The 15,730-nt window shown below is 52.9% G+C and overlaps 3 protein-coding genes and 1 non-coding gene across 4 annotated transcripts; 1 reads left to right on the top strand and 3 right to left on the bottom strand.

Moving 5' to 3' along the window:
- Positions 1–2,735: 2,735 nt before the first annotated feature.
- On the bottom strand, positions 2,736–4,780 carry J4E83_010784 (uncharacterized protein; the record flags this gene model as incomplete). Its single annotated transcript, XM_049337663.1, has 2 exons — positions 2,736–3,326; positions 3,377–4,780. The coding sequence occupies 2 exons, from the start codon at positions 4,778–4,780 to the stop codon at positions 2,736–2,738; spliced, it is 1,995 nt and encodes a 664-aa protein (XP_049183199.1).
- Positions 4,781–6,559: 1,779 nt separating this feature from the next.
- On the bottom strand, positions 6,560–6,643 carry J4E83_010783. Its single transcript has one exon. It is a non-coding gene; the product is annotated as a tRNA-Thr (tRNA).
- Positions 6,644–7,279: 636 nt separating this feature from the next.
- J4E83_010782 (uncharacterized protein) lies at positions 7,280–9,163 on the top strand (the record flags this gene model as incomplete). Its single annotated transcript, XM_049337662.1, has 1 exon — positions 7,280–9,163. The coding sequence occupies one exon, from the start codon at positions 7,280–7,282 to the stop codon at positions 9,161–9,163; it is 1,884 nt and encodes a 627-aa protein (XP_049183198.1).
- Positions 9,164–12,792: 3,629 nt separating this feature from the next.
- On the bottom strand, positions 12,793–15,396 carry J4E83_010781 (uncharacterized protein; the record flags this gene model as incomplete). The annotated part of the gene is made up of 4 exons (XM_049337661.1): positions 12,793–13,617; positions 13,665–15,122; positions 15,172–15,287; positions 15,378–15,396. The coding sequence occupies 4 exons, from the start codon at positions 15,394–15,396 to the stop codon at positions 12,793–12,795; spliced, it is 2,418 nt and encodes an 805-aa protein (XP_049183197.1).
- Positions 15,397–15,730: the final 334 nt, after the last annotated feature.

Here is a 15,730-nt window from a genome sequence, read left to right as displayed (position 1 = left end):
CTCCTAAGATTCTACCATGCAACAATTTTCTCTACCAGTCTTCGATTTTGATGTTAATGTAACAGACCGTGTAACTATTCATTCTGCTACTGATATGAGGTGATGCGGCTGGTAAAGACTTGTCCTGCGTCATGGGGTTAGCCAGAACGCACGGCCCCAAGCGCGCTAACACGGCCCCACCCTTCTATCCAACTTCCTCCACCTGCATGCTGATGTCCGTCCTCAACGCGATTGCACCAGGTCACCAATTCTTCGCTCGCATACTAAATGTCTCACCCAAACCTTACCGCACATCTGGATTGCCTCTGACTGCTGAACATGCTGGTCTGCAAGGCTTGAGAAGCGGCACGACAAGTTCTTCAGCCTTGCTGGCATCACGCGCTATACGGCAACAGAGTGAGGGTCTCACATACACTCAGGTAGAACGTGCGACTCACAGTAACAGATTCATTCGTAAATTACGCACATCACAACTAACGTTTCGAAATGTCTATGAAGAAGGAAAATCGATCATCACTGGCCCACGCTTCACCGCACCCCAACTAACTGCGGCGGAATGTAAAAGCTCGAGCCCATACAATGCACCGTACAGTCTGCTACTGCTAAGCTTTTGCTCTTCGCCAGCTCGGATGTTCTCCATCATTATCCACGCCTGTCGTTTGATCGGCTTGACGCTCTCAACAGCCTTGGCCCGCGCCTCGTTCGAAGGATCGATGTATATGTAGCCTGCTGATACCGCCGAACGTCTGCGATTCCAACCCAGCCGGAAGATGTGGATCTGGCACGGATCGTTGCGAGCTCTTCGTCTACGCAACGTTAGCCTCGGTGAGAAATTCGGGTGCTGATATTCTGCATACCGTCCACGTCCATCCTCCGCAATCTATACCGCATCCAGAGGCTCGATGTCCTCATCCGTTCTCTGAAAACTAGGCCCATACCAGACAGCAACACCATGACGAACAAGGTGACTAGGGCAAAGATAGCTTCTTTGGACCATGGATGATCTGTTTCAGCAGCGGTAGTAAGTTGTGTTACTAAGAGACGTCAGTATGTTCTCAAAGGCCGGTACTGAAGGACACCACATTTAGCAAGACATTTCGCTCGCTCGCAACGTATACCAAAAAAAGAAAACAATATTTCGCAAAGGAACCTACCATTTGAAGTCATGACTTCATACAAGATGTGGAGGCAGAACTCGTTGTGGTTGTGAAGTGAAATGGTAGAGCCCGGGTGGAGGAGGCGGGAGGTTGGGGGTAAGAGTTGAGAGAGTCGATACCCTACAACTAGCTGGTTCCCAACAGGTATGATACGAAATCAATGCAGTCAATATAATGAGAATGTTCAGCTTCGTGTGTAGATTTGAGATGTACAGTTTGAAGTGAGAGTGGAAGAAGAGTCCTGTAAGTTGACAATATGAGGAGCCTGACCACTTCGCAATACTTGAGTTGCTTTGATTCGCTCATCTGGCTGCAGGTGAGCGGCTTGGCGTCAAGAAGGGGAGTGGCTAACGACTCGAAGGATCGGCATCCCTACATATGCGAGCTTGATGGCGCAGGGCTGATCATGCTGACTGGCTGGGGCCGACCTATCAAAGTGAGTAATGCCACTCAACTCATGCGCCTTCACTTGCATCCATGGACGGTTTTTTGATCACGTGCCGACATATTCGAACCTCAGGATGACCACATGGACTTGCAGGGTTTGTCGTGCTTGTCCATGTGTCTGCTGTACATAGTCACCTTCAAGTCCTACAATACCAGGACTGCAATTACTTACCTCCGTTACCAATTTCAGTGGAAAGGTGCACTACGGCAATCTTGATGCTTGCAGACCGTCGGTACGCCGATTATAGAAAGCGGAAGCAACGTACATATGTCATCAACCAGTCAAAAAGACCCAACGAGGCTTACAAGATTATCGTCGTTCAGACTGCCTGGAAGACGAGACGTCGACCTAGCTGGCGGAAGTTAGCAATACTTCGTTTATGGTGTGGTAAAGCAAGGAAAATCGTTAGATCGGGGTGCTGGAAGCAGTGCTGGAACAAGGCTCGCAGTGTAAGCAGACTGCCGGCAGCTGTCAGGCCAACAAAGAATTGAGACCTGGCAGACACGGGAATTACAAAGTCGAAGCAGCATTTTGTATACTCATTTCATTCCCTATCCAAATATTCATTCTCAAAGAATCCCATACCTCTCCCTACACTCAGCGACCCGGCACTTGCAGCAGTAGAGTAAACTCATATTGCACCAGGCGCTCAAGAGGCAAATGGAAAGAAGGTACATGCCATGGCTCAAACCAGCCCATCCGAAACCTTCCCAGCGGACAGGTAACATTCAACTTCCATATATAAAAAAATATCCTCAAGACATTATCGACTAAAGTATCTCGCCTCGCCTGCTCCGGTGACCAGCCTCGATAGGTGAGATTGGGGACGGTTGGTGCGAGGCTACAGGGGGTATAAGCATCGAAAAGCAAAGAGGTCTAGTAGGGACTGGCCTTTCCACTGCGCACCAGCACAACTTCTACGATGTGCGGATGTCCAGTGGGAGGAAGTCACTACAAAGAATCGAAGCCAAGCGAAGGGAACAGGGTAAACAACGAATTCACAAGGAACCGCGTACCGCTAGTTGGAAAGAGGTTCAAAAAAGGAAATAGCGAAAAAATGTCAAATCAAGATCAAGAAACCGCTCAAACGTTCCTCATAAAAGCACCAGTCTAGAATCAAACGTTCTTGTTTACATAGCCATACCAGGGACCGGCTTCCGGGCGGGGATAGGAACAGGTCCGTTGGGGGTAATGGCATTGGGATTCATGGGACTGGGACCGGGTGCTGGACCTCGTCGTGGGTTGCCGGCCTGGCTCGCGGAGTTGGATCGTGGACGCCCGCCCATTTGGGGTGGGGGTGCCATCTGGGGTCCGCCGCCGTAGGGACCGGGGGACATGGAGCGGGGTGGGCCGGCGTAGGGCGCGTTGCTGTTGGAGCGGCCGCGGGGAGGTCCTTGTTGGGGAGCGTTGCTGTTGGATCGCATGCGTGGGCCTTGTTGCATCTGCGGGGATGGCATTTGCTGGGGCGACATCTGGCGAGGGGACATTTGACGGGGACCGGGGCTGCCTTGGGGCATGTTGGGAGAGTTCATGCCGGGTGACTGAGGACGTTGCTGAGGACCGCCTGGACCCATGGCTGGGCGGATGGGTGGGCCGCGCATGTTACCTGGTGGTGGGGGACCGTTGCGAGGAGGGCCGTTACGGGGCTTGACGGGGTGCTTGGAGAGACATGTGCGGGGGACGACACCTTGCTGAGAGCGGTCCATACGAATGCAGAGAGCCTGAGAGGAATTAGTCATGATGTCAAATTAGAGAGAACAGTCGAACTTACCCATCCATCGTCGTACTCGTGGAGCATGCGAACCAGTTGACCAGCATGGAGATCGAGTTCATCTTGCATGGAAGGCTTGAAGTCAAGTTGAACACGGTGAACGTTGTTAGGACCAGGACCCATGGCAGGGCTCTGGGGACGACCACCAGCCATAGCGCCAGCAACAGGAAGAGGACCAGCAGGAGCTGGGCCAGGGGACGCAGGGATGTCTTCAGTCCAAGCCGGGCTCGGGGGAACACTTCCGTTGTTGGCGGCAACAGTTGGCGGCAGAGGAAGCTCAGAGGTAGGAGGAGGGATCGTAGACATGGCAACAGCATTAGAGTCAGCAGTGGCGATAGCCGGAGCTGGGTTGGCGAAATCAGAGCTGGGCTTGGAAGAGTGCATTGCGGAGGCCATGGGAGAAGCATTGGGAGGCGAGTCGGGGATGGAAGCTTGCTGAGTATCGACCGCAGCGTTGTTGCCGAAGGGGTTCGCTGAGGGAGGACCAGATTGCGCCTCAGGATCCTTGAATGGGTCGGCAGCGGGAGCGTTGGCGGCACCACGTCGCTCCCAGGCGCTGGTAGGACGTTCGGCTGAGGCTGAAGGCGAGAGGTTGCGGTTCTGGGATTGAGCAGCAGCACCACCAGCGGCAGCAGCAACGTTGAGCAAGTTTCCTCCACTCTTTCGCTGGTCGTTGAAAGCTGGGTCGAATTGGGTGACAGGTCGCAGGCTGAGGCGGGGGGCAGTTGAGGCGGTACGAGCAGAACGGATGCTGCCAGCAGGAGCAGCGCCAGCGATGATTTGAGGAGGCGGTGGTGCGGGTGCGTTGTACATCTCAGTTTTCTCGTTCTGAGCAGCAGCGGCGGCCATTTGCTTCTTCTTGCGGCGGTACAGGAGCAAGATACCAGTGAGAATGGCGCACAAGACTAGCAGTATACCCAGGGCAAGACCTGCCTTCGCACCGGTGGACATGCCTTCCTCGGAGTCTGCTGCGGCGGCTGAAGAAGAGGATGCGGTGGCCGAAATGGTCGCGGCTGTGGCAGATGCGAGACCTGCGATCGATGAAGCCGGGCTAGGCGTTGGAGACTTGGTCGCTACCATAAGAGTGGAGGCAGGCTTGAGCGGGCTCTTCGCAGTTGAGGTCTCCTCCACGATTAGATCATCGTCGTCCTGGGTAGATGACGGCTTCCTGGCGGTTGTGGTGGGCTTTTCGGGCTTGGCAGTCTCCTCCGGCTCGTCCTCTTCCTCAGTAGTCGTCTCGCGAGCGCGTGTAGCAGGCGCGGGCAACGCGATTCCGGGATTCTTGGTCGGCTCTGGTTGTCCGTCCTCCCCTACAGTCACGGCGACGACCGCCGTGACAATCTCTACGGGGCCATCGTCGCGTTGCCGTCGCACAAGATGCGCTCCGGCGTGTTGGTGCGCCATGGCGTGCATTGTGGCGTATCAAAAGGTCGATTCGGGGATTGATAGATTATGTGTTATGATGTTTATGGTTCTCGGGAGAACTCCGCCGTCAACTCTACTGGAACCAGCTATTGCGTTCGAGGTTCCGTTTGGTGCGTGATTACGTAGTCGCACAGTCTAAGATTTCTCGATCGAAGTCGGCTCGTTGTAAGGAATGTGGTGCTCGATGGGCGCACGGGGGTGGATGTCGTGTATTGGGTGAACTAGGCACTAGACAGAAAAGAGTGTAACTATGGTTATGTGGTAAAGAGTGAAATGCGACAGGTAGCGCTTGATGAAAGAAGGACAAGACGACAACCTGGCCGCAGGAGTACGTGATGTCGTGAGAGGAATTAGAGAGGCGGCGTGGAGGTGAAGGAGCGTCGGCGCAGGACGCGGCAGAGACCAGGAAACAAACGGCAGAGCGCCAACCAAGCTCGAAACGCCCGCGTGCCTGGCAAGGCCGAACCGTGAGAGCTGATCCGTGCAGCCGTACATCTTGCCGTGATGCGCGTTAGCCTGAGGTTAGGTCCAGGTACCCGTGAATGGTGATTGGGCCTCCCATCTAATTTCCTGGGGGCTTTAGGCGCTCGAGCTATTTTCCGCCTCAGCCTCGCGTTGGTTCGCAGATGGCGGTGCACCCCCCCTTATCGAGGGTGATTATCGGCGCGTTTGATATGGCGACATGGGCTTGGGGAGCTAGATGTCATCATAGTTATTGTGTGGTGGCCGATGCGCATTGTTCGCGTGTGCTCTCGCGGCGTACGACCGCTCCATCCAATATAGCTCATCGACGCGCCCAGTCAGCGTAAGCAGATCGAGAGAGCAGCGATATAGCGACCCAAGGAATATCCTGCACATCCGGTAATTACCTGCAGATGGCAGATGCAAGCCTGGGTGCCTCGTGCATGGAGGTTGCTTTCCTCGGCCGGTACCCGTCGAGTCGCAATTTCGCTGCTCATCAAAGCTGCATAACAACACGGCAGAGCCCGGTCGATGACAGCATGCCTGCGCTAGGCGGTTGTATGTTTGCGACGATTATCTCAGGTCGCGTGCCCTTCGCATCGTGTCGAAGCGTCTCTGGAATCTCAGGGCGAAGGAGTGCAGTGGCAAAAGTAATTCGCAGTGGAAATTGTCAGCTGTGGCATTAACAACATTGAAAGACCGGTGGTGCAATGTCGGCTATTGAGGGCACGGCAAGCCCGTCTTTGATTTTATCGTGAATTCCACGGTTATCGTCAGATGTGTTTTGAATATATGTTCTTGCGCATCGTTTAGCCGTGGTATCCAGGTGGACGCATGGAATGATAGTGCGAAATAATCCATTGAATTGCCGCCTTCAAGCGGAGCGGTTTCTGCGCACCGTTGCCAAATCATGTCATGTATTATAATGATCAGGCCGAAGTCTCCCTTTCTTCTTCACAGTCGTGGAATTGAGACGCAGCCCTCCGGTGGTGGTCCCCAAAAAGCATATGTGACGGAGATGGTACCCGAAGTTACCCCTGGAAAGACAAAATGGAGAAAAAGCTGTGCTACATGAGCATGAACTGCACGTTCGTCTCTGGCGCACTGTCAGCACCTCGTTAACAAAAAGAAATGCCTGCTACCAGCATTGAGCTTTGGCAGGATGGCCCACGCCCACAAGTTCAACTTTCCTCCACAACCACATCGACGCGAGCAAAAAGGATGCTACCGCGTCGACGACGACGGTGAGAGATGTGCCTGCTACCAGAATTGAACCTTCACGGCACGTCAGCGCCCTGTCCTCGGTGCGACTCGAATGGGTGTACTTACTGGCGACCTCGTCATTACTAGTGACGCGCTCTACCACTGAGCTAAGCAGGCGGATGTTGGTGTTGATTGATGATGACTAAGACAAGAATGCCGTTCATGTAGTTGAAATAAACGTCCGGGACGACAGGTCGATGTGTTGAAAAGTAGGAGAGCAAGTGTTGGAGTAATTAGTCGTGTTCTCCACATAGGTGGGCTCGTGGATACGGGGTTTCGATGCGGCGGTCCGACTAGCGCGATGGCTGCTGGAATAGCTCCGGAGGAATACCACGGTCGTGGAAAGGAGCTGTGCGGAATACGGAACATGAATAGTGTGGTGCAAGTAGATGCTGCAAACAAAGGTAAGACATTCTGGTGAGGCGTTTGGCATGTGAAGCCTGCAGCTGGTGGGGACAGAGCCTCCAGAGAACCGAAGCTTGGGTGCAGATAAGTGGGGCGCGCTAAACGATGCGCTATCGGCGTGCAGTCACCGATTCCATAGCTTCTTCGCATTCTGTCTTTTCAGAATCCCGCATCATGCAATCGACGTCGATAACGCCATTTCGGGACCATTGAAGAACCTCCATCGCAATCGCGACTTCAGCTTGTGTTGTCGTGGACCCAAAAACTGCTGCACCGCGCCTTCCTCGAACTGCTACTCAAGCTTTCACTCAGGGTCCGGGCACATTTGGTCGATCAAATCTTCTTTTGATGGCCAGCGCTGCTCCCATTCAGAACAGGCCATACCGCTCACACAAAGTACCGGCCTGTACGCGATGTCGTTCGCGCAAAATCCGTTGTCACATCGACATTCCCGGAGAGCCATGTTTGTCATGCCGGGAAAGACGCCTCAAGTGCCAGTATGTCGAAAGTTCAACAACCAGCTCTCCGACAGAAGAAGGCCCAGATCGACGGCCCTCCAAGCGGCGACGGCACAGCGAGCCTGAGGAAGGTCCTTCTCGGCCTCGCTCAGCACCCATCTTGCATAAAACCAACAACAATCCTTCCGCATCCATTATGCTTGCGCCGCATTTCGCTGAAGATATAGACATCTTCAACCGACACATCTCGCAGCATCGAAAAGCAGAGGGCGAGGTGGAGTCTTCCAATTACCAGACGCTTCTCCATGATGCGAAAGATCCAGTGGTGTACCTCACAGTCCCAAGGTTTCGCACTGGTCTACCACCCAACAGCGGCTGCGGGAGAGAACAGCTGGAGATTGTTGAGCAGATAATGGGGCCTTTCAAACGAGAAGTGGTCGAGCTCTACTTCAACCACATCCACTACCATTTTCCCATCCTAGATGAGGAGATGTGTGAGATGCTGCGGACAGGGCAATACGGCAGAGTACCAAACAATTTGATGTGTGTCATCTTCGCACTTGCATCGCCGCATTGGGCCAAATCAGATACCCTAAAGATGCACCCCAAACCAAACTCATACTACGTCTGGAACAAGGCTATCTCAGCTACTCTGGAGGACTTCCTTAGCCCCGGAATGTCCACTATACAAGCCGCTGTGCTCGATCAGATTGGACGTCCTTCGGTCTCTATCATCGGCAATATTACTCTTTGCGGCCGGACAGTATCTTTGGCCCAAACCTTTGGGCTGCATAGAGATCCATCGAAGTGGAACATTACGGAAAATGAGAAGTCCGTCCGGATGCGACTGTGGTGGTGCGTTCTCATCACAGACCAGTGGTCTAGTGTCGCGTATGGCGCACCGCCCTACGTCTCAAAAGGCTACTACGACGTACCGCGACCGACTGTCAGCTCACTCATTGGCACCAAGGCAACCTCGCAGCAGAAGCAGACTACCACCTGCTTCATACATCTATGCTCTTTGACGGAGCTGCTGGCCGAAATCTTACCCTTCGTCTACCAGATCAGTCCAGATCGAATACAACTTGCCCGGGAGATCGATCGCTTCAAGCACGAGCTAGACGATCTGGAATCACAGCTTCCGGAATGGCTCCCTCTCCCAAATCGTCCAGGTACACCCATGCTATGGCTCTCTTTCCTCTCGATAAGGCTTGTACTCGCCCGTCTCATCTTCCGCGCAGCTGTCCTTGATGGAGATGGTAGCATAGGGCGAAGTCGGATGGATCAGCTGCGCATCGCATCGTCGGCAGTCCTCGATTTCATATTGACCATGGGCGAAACCCAGTTCCTAGACTTTTGGCTACCCTATGCGACACATCTCCTGGTGCATGCAATCACCGTGTCGCTTCGCTGCACTGTCGAGACCCAAGATCCTGAAATACGGAACGCATGCGTCTCGCGCCTCGAACGCGTCATTTCTCATATTCAACATGCGCGAGACAACTATGACTGGGACCTTGCCAACTATTGTCTGGAACGCTGCGCTGATCCTGTGTCGAAAATTGCATCGCTGAACGCACGAGAAGCGCCACAGCCATCGGAGACGGAGCTAACCAGCGTTGCGCCTAATGGCAACGGGATCGACGTACCTGTGATGCCTAATTTTGACGATGCGACATTCTTGTTGTCGGACATATTGGATCCGAACGCTTTCGATTTCTCCTGGGATGCGCTGTGGGATACGCCATCCGGAATGACCAACTTCTCGTTATAGAATGTTTGTGTTTCGTCATCCCTACTGCTTCCAGCGAATCAACTTCGTTATACATGATGACAAGTATGAAGAACACCTCTCATGCACGTGCATAAACCTGCATACAGTACCCCGCCTTGAATGCCTCGCCTCACGGCCGCTGCTGTGCCTCATTCTCTCGATCTGCACGCACTCACACCACTTTCTCGCAATTCGGCCATCGGCTCCATACACCAAGAAACCGCGGTTACCTGTGTACAAACGTAAAGATTAGAACCAGAATGGTCCCTGTCGCAGAAGTCGAGAAAGCCAATCCCGAACGTGGAGCGTACCGATCATCTGACGGACGACCCGACTGTCAAATCTGTAGCACGATACTCCTGTTCGCCTACGAGACCGACACCCGCAAGGAACTTACCTTGGGCACAGCAAAAGATCTCCTTCAAAGCCAATGTTCCCACGTGGCACTATTCAAAGATTGGTTGCACGGGCTTCTTACCGATATTCCAGCTCGTGAAACGTCTCTCCTGACGATCGATGCGAGCTACGGACGTGGCTGGTTTTCTTTCTTGTTGTCAAGTTCGCAAGGGGAAGACCTTGGGTTACTCTGCGATCTCACGGTACCTGATCATCCAGGATCAATGCGAGTGGTAGATCCTCAATGGGTCGACGTGGGCTTACTGAAGCAGTGGATAAAAGCATGCACCGTAACTCACGGAGTTCGATGCAAGCGGTCATCTTGGCTTAGTCACCTAGGGACTGTAAGGCCCAAATACCTTGTCGATACATTTGAAATGTGTATTGTTGAGGGTGAGAGTATGGGGGCAGGATACATTGCATTGAGTTACCAATGGGGCCAGACTAAGACGATTCGAAACACGACTGCGATTCGCGAAAGACTCTTCAAGCCGTCTTCCCTTTCAGACTGGGATCTAGCTCGTCACATTCCACAAACAATTAAGGATGCTTTCGCCGTTGTTAAATTGCTTGGCTATAGGTACCTCTGGGTGGATGCTCTGTGTGTGGTGAGCACCTACATTTACTGCTTGGTTCGAAGCGAACAGCATTTGACATGACATTAGATACAAGACGATCACGTCGAGCTTGCCGGTGAAGTGTCTAGAATGCACCGCATCTATCACTCTGCCGACTTCACCATCGTCGCTGCAGACGGATTTGACGCGAACTATGGGCTACGCGGACTCAAAGGCCTGACAGCCTCACGGAATCATTCTCAGGTGCCTACGCAGCTTTCCGAGTCGGAGTGGGCGGCAATACCCCATCCTTCGAGAGGGTATTGGCAATCTCAAGTCCCGAACACATATCACACCAGAGCATGGACATTTCAAGAGTATGCCTTCTCAATGCGGAAACTAGTCTTCGTAGATGATGCTGTTCAGTGGAGTTGTGACCATGGTCAGATGCGCGAAGATCGGATGAAACAGCTACCACCGAACGAAAACTCCCGAACTCTTACAATTCATCGACTGCTTGCAACTGAGATGCCAACGCTCTATGCACTCGGCAAACTAGTCAGTGCCTATAATTCCCGTCACCTGACTTTCCCAGAAGACGCACTGTCTGCGTTTGCTGGCACGCAGAGCCTGCTCGAGCAGTTCTACCAGCCTGGTCTTCTCTACGGACTTCCCGAATTTTGGTTCGATCTTGCATTGTATTGGATACCTAACGGCAATTTGGTACGTCGCAAAATCCCACGCTCAAGATGCTCTACTGGAACATCTTTGCACTTACCGAGTTGGTCCTGGATCGGCTGGACCGGCAGGATACGCTTTCCTGATGATGAAATCTACGAAAAGGGCTACTGGCGGGAACGCTTTACGGAACCCGTCACCAAGTGGTGCACTCTTGCCCACCCTGCCTCTCCTGAGCGGAGACCGATCAAGTCATCATGGCATGAATATCGCTCAATGGCATTACAAGGCCGTTTATCCACTTCACCTCAAGGATGGGATCAGCAATCCAACGCAAAACGAGGGCTGGTGTTTAGCCATACTCGTTGTCCACGGATAAAATACTCATATCCATTCCCTGTACCGGAGCCCTGCTCTACAAGTACCAGTATATCCGTCCCACAAACCGCATATCTCTTCGCCCAAACAAACCGAGCGTTTTTATGTGGTCAACTCGTGCACAACGTGGAATACCGCTTGGTGGACTTACCCCACATGTGGCTAAAATCGTCGCAAGATCAATACGTTGGCTTTATTTACCTCAATAGCTCAGAACAAGAATCTCTGTTAAGAGAGACGGGCAGAAACTCTTCATTCCCCAACCCATTAGAGCTTGTAGCAATGAGTAAAGGAACGTCCTGGGCTCTGCGTTCACCAGAACTAGATTGGGAAGTCGAGCTCAAACGAAGTTCCGAGGCGGGTGAAAGGGAAGAACGCCGGGCTTTCGACTGCATATTTGTGCTATGGATTGAGTGGGAAGACGGCGTTGCGTACCGGCGGGCTTGCGGGGTAGTGCATGCTGACGTTTGGGAGCGAGAAAGAGAGAAGGAGCTTGTCGATCTGATTCTTGGGTAGTGGATACGTTTGTTACCTAAGGCCGATCAACCAAGGCCAGAAACTGTCTCCATAGATGTACCGTCATACTCATAACCATGTACCCTGGTCGGCGTGATAGCAAATGCGTGAGTCTATAGATGCTCTTTTCGAATCCGACAGCACTTCAGCAGCTTTCCAGCTACCAAAGCCATATCCCATGCCACGACGTCATCTATCCTTAGTTTGTCCAAACTGTGCGAAGGAAGACGTTTTGATAGATAACCTTGTCGCCAACAACGACATAGTCAAGTCTCTCAGGGAATACAATTTTAAGAAGGTAGACAAAGATAAGGCAGCAAAGGTAGTTGTATTAACAAATAATACAAGTTCTCTATTAATTACTAATAACACTACATCTTCTTCTATCGCAAATAACAATACACTTACTTCCGCTATTACATCAACAAATAAAACAAGTTCTCTATTAATTGCTCCTAACACTGCATCTCCTTCTGTCGCAAATAACAATATAGCTGCTTCCGCCATCGTAGTTAATTTAAACTTCGTACAGAACAACGTTATACTTCTGCGACATGAAAACTATTACAAAATAATCATGCAACGCAGAGCAAAGTGCGTAGCCTCCGTACAAGGCTTTCGATACAACAAACAGCCCATGTTGGCACCTAGAAGTCGTAGGCCACTGAATGGTTCGCGAGGACACAAACCCAAGGTACCATCAACCAAATCACAGTTCCACTTCGTGGAAGAAAAAGGATAGCCTGCATACTCAAATATTGAGGTCAGAACGGGCTGGAATAGACGCAGTAGTAGTAGTAGGCCACTGGGTCCATCTCTACAACCAACAAAACGATACACCATCTTCAACCACATCACCAACAACGCAAATCACAATAAACCCACGTGCCATTTCCAGTCTCGATCTAAAAAAGGGGAATCATATAGGAAACCAGCTACTCGCATCCCATCGTCACAGCATCCGTAGCTCGTCGAAGAAGAAGAAAGAAAGAAAGATTAACACAACGCCGACACCGCGCAAGATGATGGCCGCAACCACCACTCACCAGACTGCACACCCATACCACGCTGAAAAAGGCGCCAAAGCGTGAGCCGATCCACAGCCTAGTACGGGCTATTCACAATCTCGTTCCTACCAAGATAGCTCCCTCTAACCCCACTCTTCCTGCCGCCACCAACCCGACTCGGCATCGCGATACTCTCGCGCGTCGGCCGCTGCAACGCGCGCTTAGCCACCATGTCGACCTCATTCGGCAGCGCAACAATAAGATTCTTATCAGAACCAAACTTGAAGTTATCAGCCTTAACCTCCTCAGAGTAGCGCTTGATATTGTAAGGATCCTTGCGGTTAGCCAGCACCTTCTTCATACTCCAAGTAACGATAAAGGGACCCGTGGCACTGATGATGGTGGTTTCCTTGTCGTCGAGACCCGTGTTGAAGCGGGCGGTGGTGAAGGAGATGGGTGCTTTGGTTTCGTGTTGGAATTGGGCGACGTGGGCGGGTGTGAGGGCGAGACGGCGGGGTTGGGGCTTGTCGTCTTTGGCGAAGGACTTTTCGAAACCGAGTTTGCCGTCGTTTTTGCCGCCTTTTTGGAGGGCGTCGATGAGGAGGAGGTAGGTTCGCGTGGTGGCGAGGACCCAGCGGCCATCGGCTGAGACGTCCATGCCGATGATTGGGTCACCGAGCGCGGGGATGAGGGTCTTTGCATTGATGCCAAGTCTGTCAAATAGGCGGATGTCTCCCTTCTCGGAGGCGACAGCAATGTGTCCCTTTTCGGTAGTCGCGGCGGCCGAGAATGCGTTCTTCGTAGCATACTGCTTGAGCTGGTCGTCGACTAGCTTGTTGCCGGCCAAACGAGGATCGACGCGGTAGAGTGCGTTGTCGGAGAGACCCAGGAAGGTCTGCTCGCCGCTCATCTGGGCAAATTTCTGTAACATGTCAGCTTGCATTCAGATATCAGCAGATATGTACGTACGTTCTCTGGCGCAAAGACCTTGACGGGAATGTCGTCGTGCACCTTCCACTCATCTACAACGGTACCAGTCTCAAGGTCCATTCGGTAGAGATTGTTTGGGTTCTCCAAGTTCTGAAGAATCATGTCACGATCCTGCTGGTGCAACATGACCTTGTTCGGGTTGAAAGCCTTGCCTCCCGGTGTCTTGATATTGGAGATGGTTGTAGAGAATTGCAGCTGGTTCTCGGGCGTGTGCTTGAAGACACCGATCTTGTTTCCACGCACAACGAAGGACCTGTCGTGCTTGTAGCCAACCGCTAACTGCGAGTTTTGGTCTCCGTCGGTGGGACCGGTCTCAACGTCATCCTCGGACTCATCCGAATCGTAGTGTTCGCTTCGCTGCTCGTTGGTGCTCTCATATTCTTCCTCATCCTCCTCTTCTTCCTCTTCTGGCTCCTCGTCTGGCGCATCCTCCATAGTCAAATCCTGGAAGGCCTCTAGAACGTACTCTCGATCGGTGTCCTTTGCCTTGCCCCATTTGACTTTGTTCAAGTGCTCCCAGAGGGCTTGCATCACACCTTGCTGAATGTTCTCGAGCTCGTCCTGATCCTTGAACTTCAACAGCCATGAGTACGCCGAACCGTCGTCTAGATAGTGGTTGAAGATGAAGGACTTGTATTCGTAGTTGAAGACGGGGTTGATGTCTTCGACGATGGGCTGTCCCAGCCACTCGCGCTCTTCGCCAGCAATGTGTAGCCAGTAATTCCAGTCGCCAATCTCGGTAACCGTGACACTGACTTTGTCGTCTTGCTTCATGAAGGTGCCAGAGGGGAAGTCGAAGAGGTGAAGCTCCGCGTCTCCTTCGACCAGGGTCTCAAGAGCCTGGGGCTGGGCGGCAGAGGGCGGCGCGGCCGTAGCATCCTCCTGCTCCGGGACAGTGCCCTTGCCTGCAACCTTCTTGGCCATCTTTTCCTTCGTTGTATTGGGAAAGAGCTCTTCGGTAGTGGGGGGCTCGACGGGAAGCGCGCGGGCGTTCGAGAGGATCGGGCTGGCGATGGGGCTCGCGTCGGGGATGGGTTCCTCGTAGTAGGCTAGGGCAGCGAGGTCGTCCTCGGTCGCGTGCTCGTGGCTTCTCCGGAACTTCCTCTCGTACTGGCACTGTAAGGCCACGCGCTCAAACAAAGACGCGGTTTCAGGCTTGACTGACGGGTCGCACACAAACTCCCAGAGGTCGTCAACGTCGCCGCTAAGGTCGCGCCACGCAAAGATCTTCTCGCCGGTGGAGCGGACGTCGTCGCGGAACTGGAGGTCTTCGTCGAGCAGGAACGTCTTTTCGTCCTTGTCGCCTGCAAGCGCGTCAAGTGCCGCGTCCTCGTTCTCTTCCGCTAGCAAGTCCTCCTCGCCTTCTTCGTATGCGCGCTGGATGACGAGCTGGTACTGGAACTCCTGCCCGGTGCGGCGGATGGTAGCTGCAGCGTCCTACTAGGCTGTTAATGCACATGCAATCCAGGATCACGGGCTTGCGTACCTTGAATATAAGCTCCGAGTATCCCTTGACAGAGCGGGGTCGCACGAGGTAAAGCTGGCCCTGGGAGATTTCGACAATGGTTTCCTTGGAGCTGTCGCCAAAGACAAATTTACTGACTGGTGGTACGGATTAGTGTCGTCGCAGCAACGGAGGGGGAGGGGCAGCGGCTCGGGAAGGAGAAACATGGCAAACAAAGCTCGACTTACGGTTTCGGAGCATGAACATGGCGGCGACTGCTGAGTGGCGGAGCAACGCAAGAGCTAAGCCTTCATTTAAGCTCAGAGGAAAGGCGCTCGCTCAAGTCCATCTAGGTGACGTCTAGGGTCGTTTGCACGGCTTCTGGTGATGATGCAGGGTCTAGGCAAACACTCGCAGCCGCCTCGCTTAGCGACGTCATGGGTAGGGCTGACAGCAAGCTTTCACTCGACGCGGACAAGGTGGGTATCAAGAGAACCTCTCAGCGCATTACATTCAGTTGAAACTACTACTTAGCGGCCGCTGGACTACGGGCCAAATCATCACTCGCGATATGAAACTTGTTCTCAGAAACACATGGCCC

This window comes from Alternaria metachromatica, assembly GCF_023757995.1.
Source record: "Alternaria metachromatica strain BMP 0045 chromosome Unknown scaffold_52, whole genome shotgun sequence".
Taxonomy (NCBI): Eukaryota; Fungi; Ascomycota; class Dothideomycetes; order Pleosporales; family Pleosporaceae; genus Alternaria; species Alternaria metachromatica.
Note: the sequence above shows the minus strand (reverse complement) of the source record. Positions and strands in the feature narration are given on the sequence as shown.